The sequence below is a fragment of the Sturnus vulgaris genome, chromosome 1 (assembly GCF_052056855.1).
Source record: "Sturnus vulgaris isolate bStuVul1 chromosome 1, bStuVul1.hap1, whole genome shotgun sequence".
In the NCBI taxonomy this organism is placed as follows: domain Eukaryota; kingdom Metazoa; phylum Chordata; class Aves; order Passeriformes; family Sturnidae; genus Sturnus; species Sturnus vulgaris.
The window spans coordinates 50,855,222-50,868,282 of NC_142243.1; the positions used below are offsets into that span (position 1 = coordinate 50,855,222).

The 13,061-nt window shown below is 39.5% G+C and overlaps 1 protein-coding gene across 1 annotated transcript in view; it reads right to left on the reverse strand.

The window, feature by feature from the left end:
- Window positions 1–6,845, reverse strand: part of TRANK1 (tetratricopeptide repeat and ankyrin repeat containing 1) — a 40,204-nt gene extending 33,359 nt beyond the window's left edge. Inside the window, 5 exon segments of the mRNA XM_088161096.1 lie at window positions 3,026–3,144; window positions 4,132–4,282; window positions 5,497–5,620; window positions 6,713–6,761; window positions 6,764–6,845. Coding sequence (XP_088017222.1) covers window positions 3,026–3,144; window positions 4,132–4,282; window positions 5,497–5,620; window positions 6,713–6,761; window positions 6,764–6,845 — 525 coding nt within the window.
- Between the last annotated feature and the right edge of the window lie 6,216 nt (window positions 6,846–13,061).

Consider the following 13,061-nt stretch of genomic DNA (forward strand, 5'->3'; position numbering starts at 1 on the left):
TGCTTGGAAGTAACCCTTTGCTTTAGGAATGGACCTTTACATTGGGGACAAGACTGCCGAGCTAACATCAACATCCCAAGCAGAAAGCAAGAACTGAATACTGTATATTCTTCTGCTTTCTTCCATTTTATCACTTTCTCTAAAAAACTTTGCCTAGCTTCACCAGAAGACAAGGGAAGGACTATGGATGCCATCTGCCTGGACTTCTGTAAGGCCTTTGGTACAGTGCCCCACAACAGGTTTAGCTCTAAATTGAAGCAATATCAGTTTAATGAATGGATGTGAGATGGATAAGGAATTGGCAGAATGGCTGCATCCAAAGAGCTGTAGTCAGTGGCTTAGTGTCCAAGCAGAAACCAGTAGTGAGTGGTGTCTCAAGTGACCAGTACATTCACTCTCATCATCAATAACATTGCCAGTGGGATTGCAGGGTGCCCTCAATTGCTCAGGAAATTTGAAGATGGCACCAAGCTGAGTGATGCAGTTGATATGCTCAAGGGAAGGGATAACATCCATAGGAAACTCTGACAGGCTTGAGGAGCAGACCCATTGGAACCCCAGAAAATACAGCAAGGCCAAGTGCAAGGTCAGCAGAACATCTAGCAGACATTAGAATCCTGCCCTGCAGCCAGCCTGGAGAGGAATGGGGAGAGAAAACTGAGCTCCATTCTGGAAAGGTCCCCCGCCACCCTTTGCCTTCCAAGTGGGGGGAGGGAAGACCATCAGCCGCGGCCGGAATTGAATGCAGCAAACACCAAAAAACAGCCATGGAGCCAGAAAACTCATTACCGCTTTCTGGCTGGGCCCTTACAACCCTAGCCCAGCCCCAGCGAAGGCAGCCTTGAAAGACTCTTCATCATTAATAGCTCTGCCTGCCCCCTGGAAGAGATCGCAGAAAGAGATCACAGGACATCCCGCTGCCCAGGCAAGATACTAACTCTTCACTGCCCAGAATGGGACTTGCAGAAACTTTATCCTCTTTCCTGAATGAAAGAAAAAAACCTGGATGATGATATGCACAGAAACAGCACGAAAATACTGAGGTCAGACAAAAGGAAGAGTCAAGTCCCAGATGAGGGAAGGAAGAGAGTCGTGGGCTGAAATTTCTCCTTTTTATGCTATGGAGAAGAGAGAAGAGACTCTTGTTTCCCTATAATACATAAAGAAATTATGGGGTGGATAGAATGTTCTAACCGTAAAAATGAGAAGAGGCATTGTTTTTAGAGTAGATATTAAAATGGCTGTGATCCCATGAGTTTGAAGGACGAGGAGATTAAGACCCCTGCTGCTCCCTGGGTGGGGGAAGAAGGAAAAGAAAGAGAGAAAGAGGGGGAGAAAGAGGGGGAGAAAGAGGGGGAGAAAGAGACCTCTGTTTTCAAAGATGAAGAGAGCTTTTGGTTTGAACTGTTACAATCCTTAAAGTGTGCCCTGTAAGTTGATATGGTCCTCAACAATAGTTGTGGGAAAACTGTTAGTCAATGAAGGGATCTTTACACCGTGATCAGATTTCCATTTTCCCAGGCGGCTGATCACTGTGACATCAAGGCCACGAGAAAACTCTTGTGTAGAAATCTCCACAGACTGAAGAGAGAAGTCTCCTCTCCCAGGTAAATTGATCAAAGACTCTTTTTTAAAAAGATGGTAAACTGACTGATTGATTTTCCGTACATTGTCAGTATGAAAGAAAAGGAAGTGTGTGGGGGGAGGAGGAGTGTTCTAAAACTTTTATTCTGAGTTTTATTCTTTTTTCTTATAGTTTCTAGTAATAAAGTTATTCTTTGTACCATTCAAAGTTGAGCCTGTTTTGCCTTCCTCCTAATCCTATCTCACAGCAGGGAAATTTCAAATTGGAGAACCAAAGCCACGACAAATACCAATGCTTCAATATTGCTTCAATAAATAATATACTATTATATAGTGCAAATATTATTATATAGTATTTAGTAACTGCTATAACTATCAGTACCATGTAGTAAATAAATTCTGATAAAGTACTTCAGTCTGATCATTATAATAAATTTAAATAAGTTATTTTATTCATATAGATATATTTGGCTTGCCATCCTTAATCCTGTGGGACAAAGTCTCAATTACATGTATATTATCCTTTAAACATAAATCATTCACCATGTCCACAAGTAGGATTGAATCCAACTGCACCCAGGCACCTCACTGAGGAGTTTAGGAAGCAAGTGGGTCTTGTCTGAACCTTATGACTCTACAGGAGGGCTTCCCTGATAAATCTCAACTGAAGCTTCCATTTTGCCTGTGACAGGCTGCCCCCCTTGGGCTCGCAGTGCTGTTTCTCTCACTCTTTCCCCCTCGCTCTCCCAGGCAGGGTTTGGCCCTTTTTTGAGACACCAACACCTTGGCTGAGCCATGCCCTAGATTAGGGCCATCGGAACCAGCTGGAAATGACACAGCTCTGGCCACTCCTCACAGGTGCCCTGCTGCCCCTACTGCCAGCACCTCACCACCAACTCTCCATACAGGTGTAACTGTGACAATGATCAATTTTTTCCACAGTTACTTGAGAGAGGAACCAAAATAATTTCAGATGATCCACCTTCTGATTTTTCTAATTTATCTGCTTTTGTTCAACAACCATGTACTTCCACTGAGATGCTCCTTTATTGTGGGTCTTTCACAGACAGTTTCAAATATCCAGCTTGTCATACAGAAGGAAAAGTTAAAGGGACCACAAATAAATTTGTATTTTTCCCTTCTAATTTGAATAGTATTTAATAGTGACTCCAGGTGGTACTGTAAGAGAGACAACAGACAGCAGCAAGAGACAAGCAGGATTTCAAATTCATCATATCCCTTTCAAAAATGAGTTTCAGAAATTATTTATCACTAATACCATTTTCCCAAGTCTAAAAATCAAGACATTTGAACCAGGCCAAAATATATATTCACAGCTTCGGCTTTTAAAAACAGCACGAGCTTATGCTGAAGTGGTAAGACATGAGTGCCCAACACGCGGTGGGAGGTGACATGGTGACGCGATGACACAGTGACACACCCGCCACTTCCCTTTCTGGGCCAGCCTTTCTATCACTGCTTGCCAAATCAGTGCATCAAAATGTGCATGGAAAATATAATCATATGCAGGGTGGAAATTTGGTGGCAAGATTCGTTCATCTGCAAGAATAAGCAACAGAGAAAACTAATTGGTATACACATCACTTCAAAGTTTGGAGTGTCCAACTAAATTACTTCATTGCACAGCAATATTTTAGCACTGGTTAATACCCAGGGAATTGCCTAATGGGGGGCTAAAGAAACGCTGGTCACCCAACTGATTCAGTACCTTGTTTATCAGTGGCCAGACTTCATTAAAGAAGGGGGAAAAATTAATCCCTGCTCTTAAGAAACACCTCAAAGCCCCAAAGGCATTGTGAACCTCATGGCAAGTCTTCATTTCACTTATGGGTCAACCAGCTACTGACTCTGCAACAACTAATCAAGGATCTTAACATGGGTCTACAGGCTCAAGAAAAGACAGCAGAGGCACAACCTGAAATCTCCTGGCATGCCTGTAGGCCTATCATACAAAGCAAGTTAAACAGACCAAAAAGCAAACAGAGGAGGAGAGACTGAGGAGAGGGCAGGGAGACAGGCAATGGATGTTGCTGAAAAAAAAACATACAATGCCACAGGAAGGCCACATTTCCTCTTTTCATTGCTGTCCGTTACTAGTTGAGGGAAACTCCTCCACACTGAAACACACTTCACTGTAAAAAAGTTTAAACTGCCTGTCTTCTAATTATTTTCAAATCTACCTGGCTAAAAGAAAAGCCGGGTGCTCTGGACAAAACCCACTTAAAGTCTCTGGGATTTAGAGCTCCAAATCTCTGATCTTAAAGTCAAATTCTGAGCTTTTCTAACTATTTCATAATTTACATATTCCTGTGAGACAACTCATTCCCCTGCAGTATTTCGAGATTGTTGGCATCTGCTGTATACAAACTGGACCAAGTTCACCATATCCTTAATATATTCATAATTCTCAAACAGACTTGAGGCACTAAAGGAACAAAGGAATTGTCTCACAAAGGATGTGCTACTAAGTCCCATCATCACTATTGAAAAGCTCTTAGAAAAATTAAGGTCTTAATTTAAGTTTACCATTAACACTTATGAAGATTCCTGCTATAAACTCAGCAATTTGAGATTGATCTGTAGAAGAATTCAGGAGAACCAGACCTCTGTGGAACATAGAAACTGCCTCATAAGACTTTGATAACATGATGAATGAGTGGCCAGCTCTATAATAAGCCTGAAAAAAAAAAAAAAAAGAAAAAAAAAAGATGTTCGGAAAATATTCAGAGATATTTACTACCAAAAAAATTTTTTTGTAAATTCTCTCATGATGCTATAAATATGTTACGTAGCACTATTTCTTATATACAAATCCAAAAAAAAAAAAAAAAAGGTGAAACAAACTATTCTATTGTAATCCCTTGAAATTCACAATATGTTACTGATATTATCACAGATACTAAAAGTGAAATCCTGAAATTCAAAGCTTGGAAATAACTACAAGATGAAAAACATACTTTCAGCTGTATGTTAACCTATTCTAGATAAGACTGGGCGGTTTTGTGTCACAAGGTCCAGAATATATATTTATGTTTCCACATCACTGCATTTTGCACAATTTCCCACAATGCATATATTCTTCAGCCAGTAGCACCTGAATGTGTTTATATTCACCCTGAATTAGATTCTACCAGCTCAGAGTCACAGTAGAGTTAATTTGTTCAAATTAGGTAACTGGCATATTGCAACACAGTGCAAGTTAAATGGGCATTTGGATGCGATTTTACCATATCTAAATTAAAAAAAAAATTCTACTATATAAAAAACATTCTATTAAAGGCTCCAGGAGTCTTTAGTGGCTAGACCAGAAGACTGTTTATTGCACATAAAAGCCAATCCAAGAGTATGACTCTACATCATAAATACTATGCCACTCCTACTTATTTCTAACAGATAGCTATTTGAGTCAAGGTGTACTTAATCAATGTGTATTTAATCACAAGCCAAGCACAGTGTATTGTTCTGTCCACTGGAAATACAATATGGCCTTGATGACCTAGTACCACTCCCAGGAACTGGAGACTTATTAACAGGTAACCCTTGTTTGGGATATTGATAGTTACATTTATTGAAAGCATTGGTACCTCTCTCATTGGGACCCAGAGAGAACCAGCATCTCCTGGTACAAAAGGGAGCTGCTTCATTTCATTAAAAATACTATTACAGCTGTGAATCTGATGCTTATGTATAGAATCAAACACTGTTTCTGGAATTTTATGCTATATTTACTCATCATGGCCTAAACCAAAGACACAATAAAATGAAGATAATGACATCATTATTAAATTAAAAACGAAAAAACAAACGAAAACAAACAAACCAAACCAAATTAAAAAAAAAAAAAAAAAAAAGAAAGGCATGCAAAAGCTGGCAGCTTAAGCACCTGAATACCTTAACATACTCTGGATCCCACTGTAAGCTTTGGTGGGCTAAAACCATTGAATCCTTCCATTTGCCCAGGCAGTACAAGGCATTTGATCTGTTGCACAACAACACAGCTATGTCCTAGGAATACCTAAAGATATGGTTTTAGCATTACTGTTTATTCACTTGAAAAAGGATCATGTTTTATAGTTAGTGATATGCAAAAACAAAAAACTACACATATCTCCTACCTGACAAAATTAGAGGTAAAAAATACAGTTGTAGATATCGGCTATGAAATGTCTTAGAGACATCCTAATGATACCATAGTGGTACCCACAGTGATAACCTAGTCTCTTCTGAAGGCAAGCCACTGAAATAATGAAGCATGAGGATTTAACAAAAGTTCAGACCACCTCGATACACTTACATATGGCTCAATGAAAGCCAGCAGCAGGGAATGGGGGAAAACAGACACGTGAATGGAAGCTGTGGAATGGAAGGAATACTAAACACATTTTGGTCACCAAAGAACAACTTCAATGCATTTTAGTGTATCACCACTTGGTGAAGTCAACAGAAAAATACACATTTAAAACAAATGAGTGGCTGGTGTTAAATTAGGTTAACAGCAGTGTTAATACACAGTAGTAATGAATATATAATAGTTAACATAATACTCAACTATTTAATCATTAATAACATTATCAATTTATGTTAACTGATGAAAAGTACTTAACATCTGGAAAGAAATACCCAAAGGAATCTCCTACTGAAATATTCCTTTTAACACGTCTCAGAACACTGAAAACGACCAAGTAACAAGAACAAAGTAACCTGCACGAATCATTTTACAGATAATCAGATGATTCATGTAACAAGAGGCCAGGACGTGGCAACATCACAGCAGGATTAATCCACGACATGTCAGCTAAGAAACAGAAGTAATTTAACAGAAATCAGTGCATTTTATGGAAAATTAATTTAAGCTTTAATTGAACTAATTTATAATTGATGTTTATGTAAAAAAATTCAGATTTAAGTCACAAATTAATCTCTCACATATATGTAACGAACAGAATAACTATGAAACTAGTATACTAAAGAGTGTGAAAAAAGATAAGAAAATCAAGTGTTAGGTCAACAAATAGTTTTGAATTAACTGTGCAACTGTACATATTTACATATTTACATATTTGAGGCTTTTCTTATGGTTTACATCTCATCGTTCAAGAATACTTACGGGACCCATTGCATTAAATAACCAAGCGTTTGTAGAGTTTCATCATAGTTTTGATGACCAAAGAGTAATTTCCATTTTTAAAATCCTGGTTCCCAGCTTGCCTCTTCAACTGTGCATATGCCATGGGATCCATGCTAAGGAAAAGCAAAAACACTGACTTATGAGACACTTCTTTCCCTAAAACTGACTTAAATTTTCACCTTAGTTTTTGCATATTTGAAAAGGAGGACAAAAGAGCACATCATCTTTGTTTTCTGCAGTTGGACTAGTAAAATAGAGTACTGGTGACAGCTTCATTTTTGCTGTTGATGCCTCCTCAACTTTTCATCTACTTTTTAATAAACTTCAGCTAATCAGATCTACCACTGGTATGCATTTGTTTTCCATTTTTATCCTCCGGTCTTAAACTGTGTCTTTTAAATTAAGATCTCAAATTACCACAATGTGTGAGCATATACTCAATGCAGGAGTAAATATCTGAGAAAACAAACAGCATTTAGATGCTTAAGAAATATATGAAGCTATACATTTCAATTAATTAAACACAAAGCTCACTTACTTGCTTTTTATTTATGAGTCTAGATACTCAACAAGCCAGTGTATACAGGACTGCTTAAAAACTTAATCACTGTAAGAAAATATTGTAACATAAATAGTGCTTGAGGACCTTGAGGCAGACTTAAGACAGTTATTAAAATGAATACAGGAAGCGGCCAAATAAAAAGGTTGAAACTAGCATCAACTGTAACTTACCGAAAAACTGTTTCATCATTAAAATTCTAAACTCAGGGTCATTAAACAAAACTAATCACATGGTCAAGCAGCTAGATGAAAGAAAAAACGCAAGAGGAAAACCAGCTACACGTATGAGAAAAAGCATATAAGAAACAGACAAGAGAAATATCCAGTGCTAAAGTGCTGCATAGAATCATTCTTCACAGACTGATTTTATGATTAAAAGCTGTTTCCAACACCTGTAAAAACCTGTATGAATCTCACAAATATCAGTGCAATTAAGTAAGATTAATTCACCAAATAGGAATGCACAGATTTACTTATTATCTAAGTATTAACAGGCGTGTAACAAAACCCATAAAATCTGCAACCCTTGCAACCTGCTAACATAATGTCAAGGTTTAGTCTGGCAGGCAGCTAAGCATGACACAGACCTCAGCTCACTTCCCCACTCCCCGAGTGGATGGGGGAGAGAATTAAGGGAAAAAAGTAAAATTTGTGTGTTGACATAAAGATAGTTTAACAGGACAAAAAAAGAAAGGAAAATACTCATAGTGATACTACTACTAATAAACTTAGAATATACAAAACAATTAATGCACAGTGCAACTGCTCACTGCCCACTGAACAATGTCCAGCCAGTTTCTGAGGAGCGGCCCTTGGCTAGTTTTCCCTCCTAATTGATATACATGACATTCTATAGTATAGAATATCCATTTGGCCAGTTCAGGTCAGCTGTCCTGCCTGTGTCCCCACACAGTTTCCTGAATGAAACTGAAGCATCAGAAGCTGAAAAGTCTATCACTTAGGGCAAACACAGCTCAGCAACTACTAAAACATCAGTGTGTTATCAACATTATCCTCATACTAAATCCAATATACAACACTGTACCAGCTATTGAGTAGAAAATTATCCCAGCTGAAAGCAGGATTAAAATACCTGCAAGATCTCTTGACAACATAGCAAACTATATATTTTTAAGTATATGAATTTACAGACAAAGCAAGAAACCTTATTGATGTATTTTCTCTGTAGTACTCCTCATGATGAGGCTGAAACAGCGCTGTCTTGTGAGCAGAGGTATGATGATGCACGCTACAGATGGCACTGCACTTCGCATTTATCCAAGCACAAAAAGCACTTGTCAGGCTCACAAATGCACTAAGCAGATGGGAGAGCAGTAGCCCAAAACTCTAAGGAGGCAATAGCAGAAAAATCAGATGAAACCATAAGGCTCAGATCCGTACTACTTCAGATAGATGGGAAATGACATGTCAGAAGTTATGTCTTCGTTCTGCAAATAAACACTCCATGATGATGTCTGTAATCAAACCATGAGCTTGTTAATTCCAGGGATGCACCAAGAACAGATGAAATCCTGGATAAAAACCTAAACTCAAGGAAAAGAGGTCCCATCGACTTGGGGAAGGTACAACAACCAGTCATAATAAAGGGGTAGTTTTTACATTTATTCCAGACAAATTAAATCATCACTTTATTGAGCAATGTGCATACAGTATATCCTTTAAAAATACTATTTCTCCAGACAGCCAATCAAGTTTACTCATAAGATATTCAAGACTTCTGTTACACTACATGGTATAAGCATTATTAAGGTGAAAAAAAGGAAAAAAATAGAGCAGCAGAACAAATAAAATAACAAGTGCTAAAAGATGGTTCTACCTCATCTTTTGTGTATTCTTTCAGATTTCAATTCTTTATCAAAAGAAAGTGTGACAAATTCTTTTCTCAAGAATACTACCAAAATACGTCAGCTACACAGGAATTTTTTCAAGTAGGAATACACAATTCCAAATTATAGCTTAATTTCAGGTTTTTTCTTTTTTTAAAGAAAGCTATACTTCTACTCAGTGTGATGTTTTTTCAGAATTGTATTTTTATCTTATTTTTCTTTGGCATATACTAAAAGTACCGGTACAAATGAAAGGTATTTACAAGATATTTAAAAGATTGTTTTTTCCACAGTACAGTGGAAGCAGCAACAAGCATTTTAAAAGGACTTTCCAATGTGTCCAGTGCTGAAAAATTTTGGAATCGAACTCCCTGTTTCAGATCAGAAGGCAGCATGCCCTCCCCTTTCCAGGCAGCAGGAACCAGAACACAAGTTGTCATCCTTTTCCTGACTGAAGCTTCCCAGCCAAACTTCAAATTGAAGATCATTTAAATAACTGGGATGTCTGCTGCAGGCTTTTAGCAACTATACCCAAGTTTGTAGACCTCAGAGATACACTGGGCATGCAGATCTGACAACTATCTAAGTTAATGATCCAAAAGAATTGCCATGCAGAATAGCACAGTATGTCTTGCCATCGCCCAACATCTTCCTGCAGCATAAACAATTTTAACTCAAAACCAATGAACTGAGTGCCTATTATGTTAAGTCGATCAAGTATGAAGAGCATTAAACAAAACTGTTGTCTATTACTCTGCCTTAACTGGCACAAGTAAAAGCCACAGCTGTATCTGGATATAACTGGCTATAGAAAGATATTTTGAGGGTGAGTGCTGTGGGTTAACCCCAGTGGGCACCTAAGTGCTTGCATCCTCCCACCCCCAGTGGGATGGGGAAAGAGAAAACAAAGAAGTAAAACTAAAAAAGATCGTGGGTCAAGATAAAAAATGGCTCAGTAACCAAAAGATATCTGGAAGAAGAGATAAAGACAACAAAAGTGATGCAAAGGCAATCATTAACCACCTCTCTGACAGGCAATAATGCCTATCCAGCTCCCAAGATAGGAAAGGCTAATCTCCCTAAGTCCCCTCCTCTCCATTATCATTGCTGAGCATTATGCCACACAGCACAGACTATCCCTTCAGTCATTTTGGGTCATCTGCCCAGCTGTGCCCTGTCTCGGTTTGAAAGACAGGTGTCTGCTAGGGAAAGCGGACCCTCCATTGGACTGGAGAATGTAAACCTCCTCCCTCTGAATTATTATAATTTTGAAATTAAGTAGCTCTCAGGCAAAGATATGAGGATAGCAATAACAGTTCTCTACCAATATGTATAACAAGGTAAACAAAACAACTATGCAATTAGTAACAAACAGAACCAGGGACCCCGGGACAGCCTTCTCGGCAGAGACGGGAAAGGAGGGAGGAGAGGCTTAGCTTCCCAAAGCCCTGGGGCAGTCGATCCCGGTGCCCCTGCAGGACTCTGAAGAGCACTAAGCTGGAATGGCAGGAATGAGTAAAAGATCCCGGGGTGGTGGACGAGATGTATCAGAGAACTTTGCGGCCACAGTTGGAACTGCGGGGATGTCCCGGCAGGGCAGCAGCGTCCAGCTCCGAGCAGGACAGGGAGAGGCGGGCTCAGGATTCCCAGGCACCCGAGCAGGGAGGAGCGGCGACGAAGAGCGACGACGACGACGACAAGGAGGACGACGAGGAGAAGACGCTCCAGGCTGGGTTATGGCAAATTCTTCACCCCAAGCAACAGCAGCTCTGAGCGCAGGCAGAGCAAGCACGAGAGAGCTGGCTACTGCCCCCTCACCCTCCTTTTACCTGGGCCCAGCCAACACTTTGTCTCAAGCACCCGTAAGTACCAGCAGTTAGCGTTTCCCCGCAACTCATGGGAAAAATTCTATAGGTAAGAAGAAACAAACGAAACCTAACCCCCACCATGCCCCTCCCAAACTGTTGTGCACCCCAAGCCTATGCACTGGGAGGCCAGGTGAGAAACAGAGAAGGCCCCAACACTGTGCAAACACTGCTCAGCAACGCCCAAAACATTACTGAGCTATCAGCATTGTTCTGCTCACAAACCCCATACTGGCCGCTATGAAGAAAATTTAACACCATCCCAGACAGAGGTTCCCCTCATGAAGCACGGATTTCTCCTAAACTATGTACTCTATGAAACACATAAAGGTGTGGGGACACCCTAAGGTCTGGGAGACCCTTCCCAGTGAATTGTTGAGACCTCATCATTCACAGAAAAAAAAACACAAAAAAGCCAGAAACAAACAAAAAATCAAAAAGACAACATGATCTACTCTGTTTACTTTTTTTATGACTCCTGAGACCACCAACATGAATGTGACAGCAAAATGAAGCACAATTTTTACTCACAGAATTAAAACAAAATATTTTATAGCTAAGGCAAATATAATCTACTCCAAACCCTACTCCTGCCAGTGGTCAAAATTCCCATTTACTTTACGTGTCATCAACTCTTATGTTACTGTGCTGGTCAGTGTCCCACTGAACTGCTTCAGTCAGACTGCTGTCAAAAGCAGGGAAGCTTTAGAGTGGTTACAATGCTAAGTTTTGATTGTTCTCGCTTCAGAAAATAATTTTGAAAACACAAATGGAGAATATTCAGAAAAGTCCTCTGTCACTATTGAAAAGTATTATGTTCCTTACTCCAGCTATGGGTCTCAAGAGGCCAGCTTGTGCTTTCTGAACATCTGAAGCTGGCAGTGCTAAAACTTTTAGAAATATGCGAGTGAACTCAAGCCATTGGTTCTTCTGTCTGCATCTGCTTTACACATTTTAAAAAGAGAAATTGCATGACACTGTTTAATTCACGAAAAAAAGTAGGTCTTCACAGCCATGTTTTTAATTATTTTCACTTCTGAAAATTAAGCTTTAAGGATCCATCCCGTTGGCATTACTCAGTGGTAGAATAATGTTTTTTTCTCCAGGTACAGTAGATTTCCATAATGCAAGGAACAAGTAAAGTATAGCAATGTTAGGAGCTCTGCATCTGAATTAAAAGAATGGTGACAAATAAGAATCCTCCTATTTTCAGGAAATCTGACTTCTAAAGACTGTGCCTTCCTCAGTCCTATTAAGCAGGCAAATCATTCCTTCTTGCTCATTAACCCAAAAGGCAGAGTTACAAATTGGCAATAGGTAGGAAGAGAAAAAGCCCAACAATGCATTTACACTGTGGCTGAGTTACAACTAAATACATTTTATCAGCATTCGAATAATTCATGTTTTCTCAAAAGAAAACCTCAGGATTCCATTAGCTCTTGTTCAACAAAAGCATGCTGGCTCTAAGACCATGATGCCACCAAGAAAGAACTGCCATGTCACCCCTTCTGCTACACCAGAGAAACCCCTGCAACCGCATGCCCACCACTGGCATGATCCGTGCAAGCAGCCCTGCAGTCACCCAGGAAAAGGATATTGCATTCAGGTCTTCCAAATGACACTTTCCTCACGACCTGATATAGATATATGTGAATGTCAGGGCAGACCCAGTGAAAGAAGAAAAATACAGGCCTAGAAGGCTGTAAGTGGCCACAACTATGGTAGTCCTCTGCCTGCCAGCCAGTTTTATCTGTTTTCATGACAACAGCAGATACCAAAGACATATTTAGAGAACACAGTCTCCTTTCAATGTGTGTAAGCCTAACCATGACAGTGAAAAGCAGGGAAAAATTTACTTCTCTCAGCTTTCCATGGCATGCTGAAAATGAAAAATCAAATGAAAAATCTGGAATCACCTGTATTTCAGAGGAGGTCCTGAAGAAACAGCAGTGACAAAAATGAAGAGCTTAGAACTGACCAGGCTAAAGCAGACACATTTGAAAGTCTCATGTAGAAGAGAAAAAAGAAGCTGAAATTTAGACATGGATATCCTCA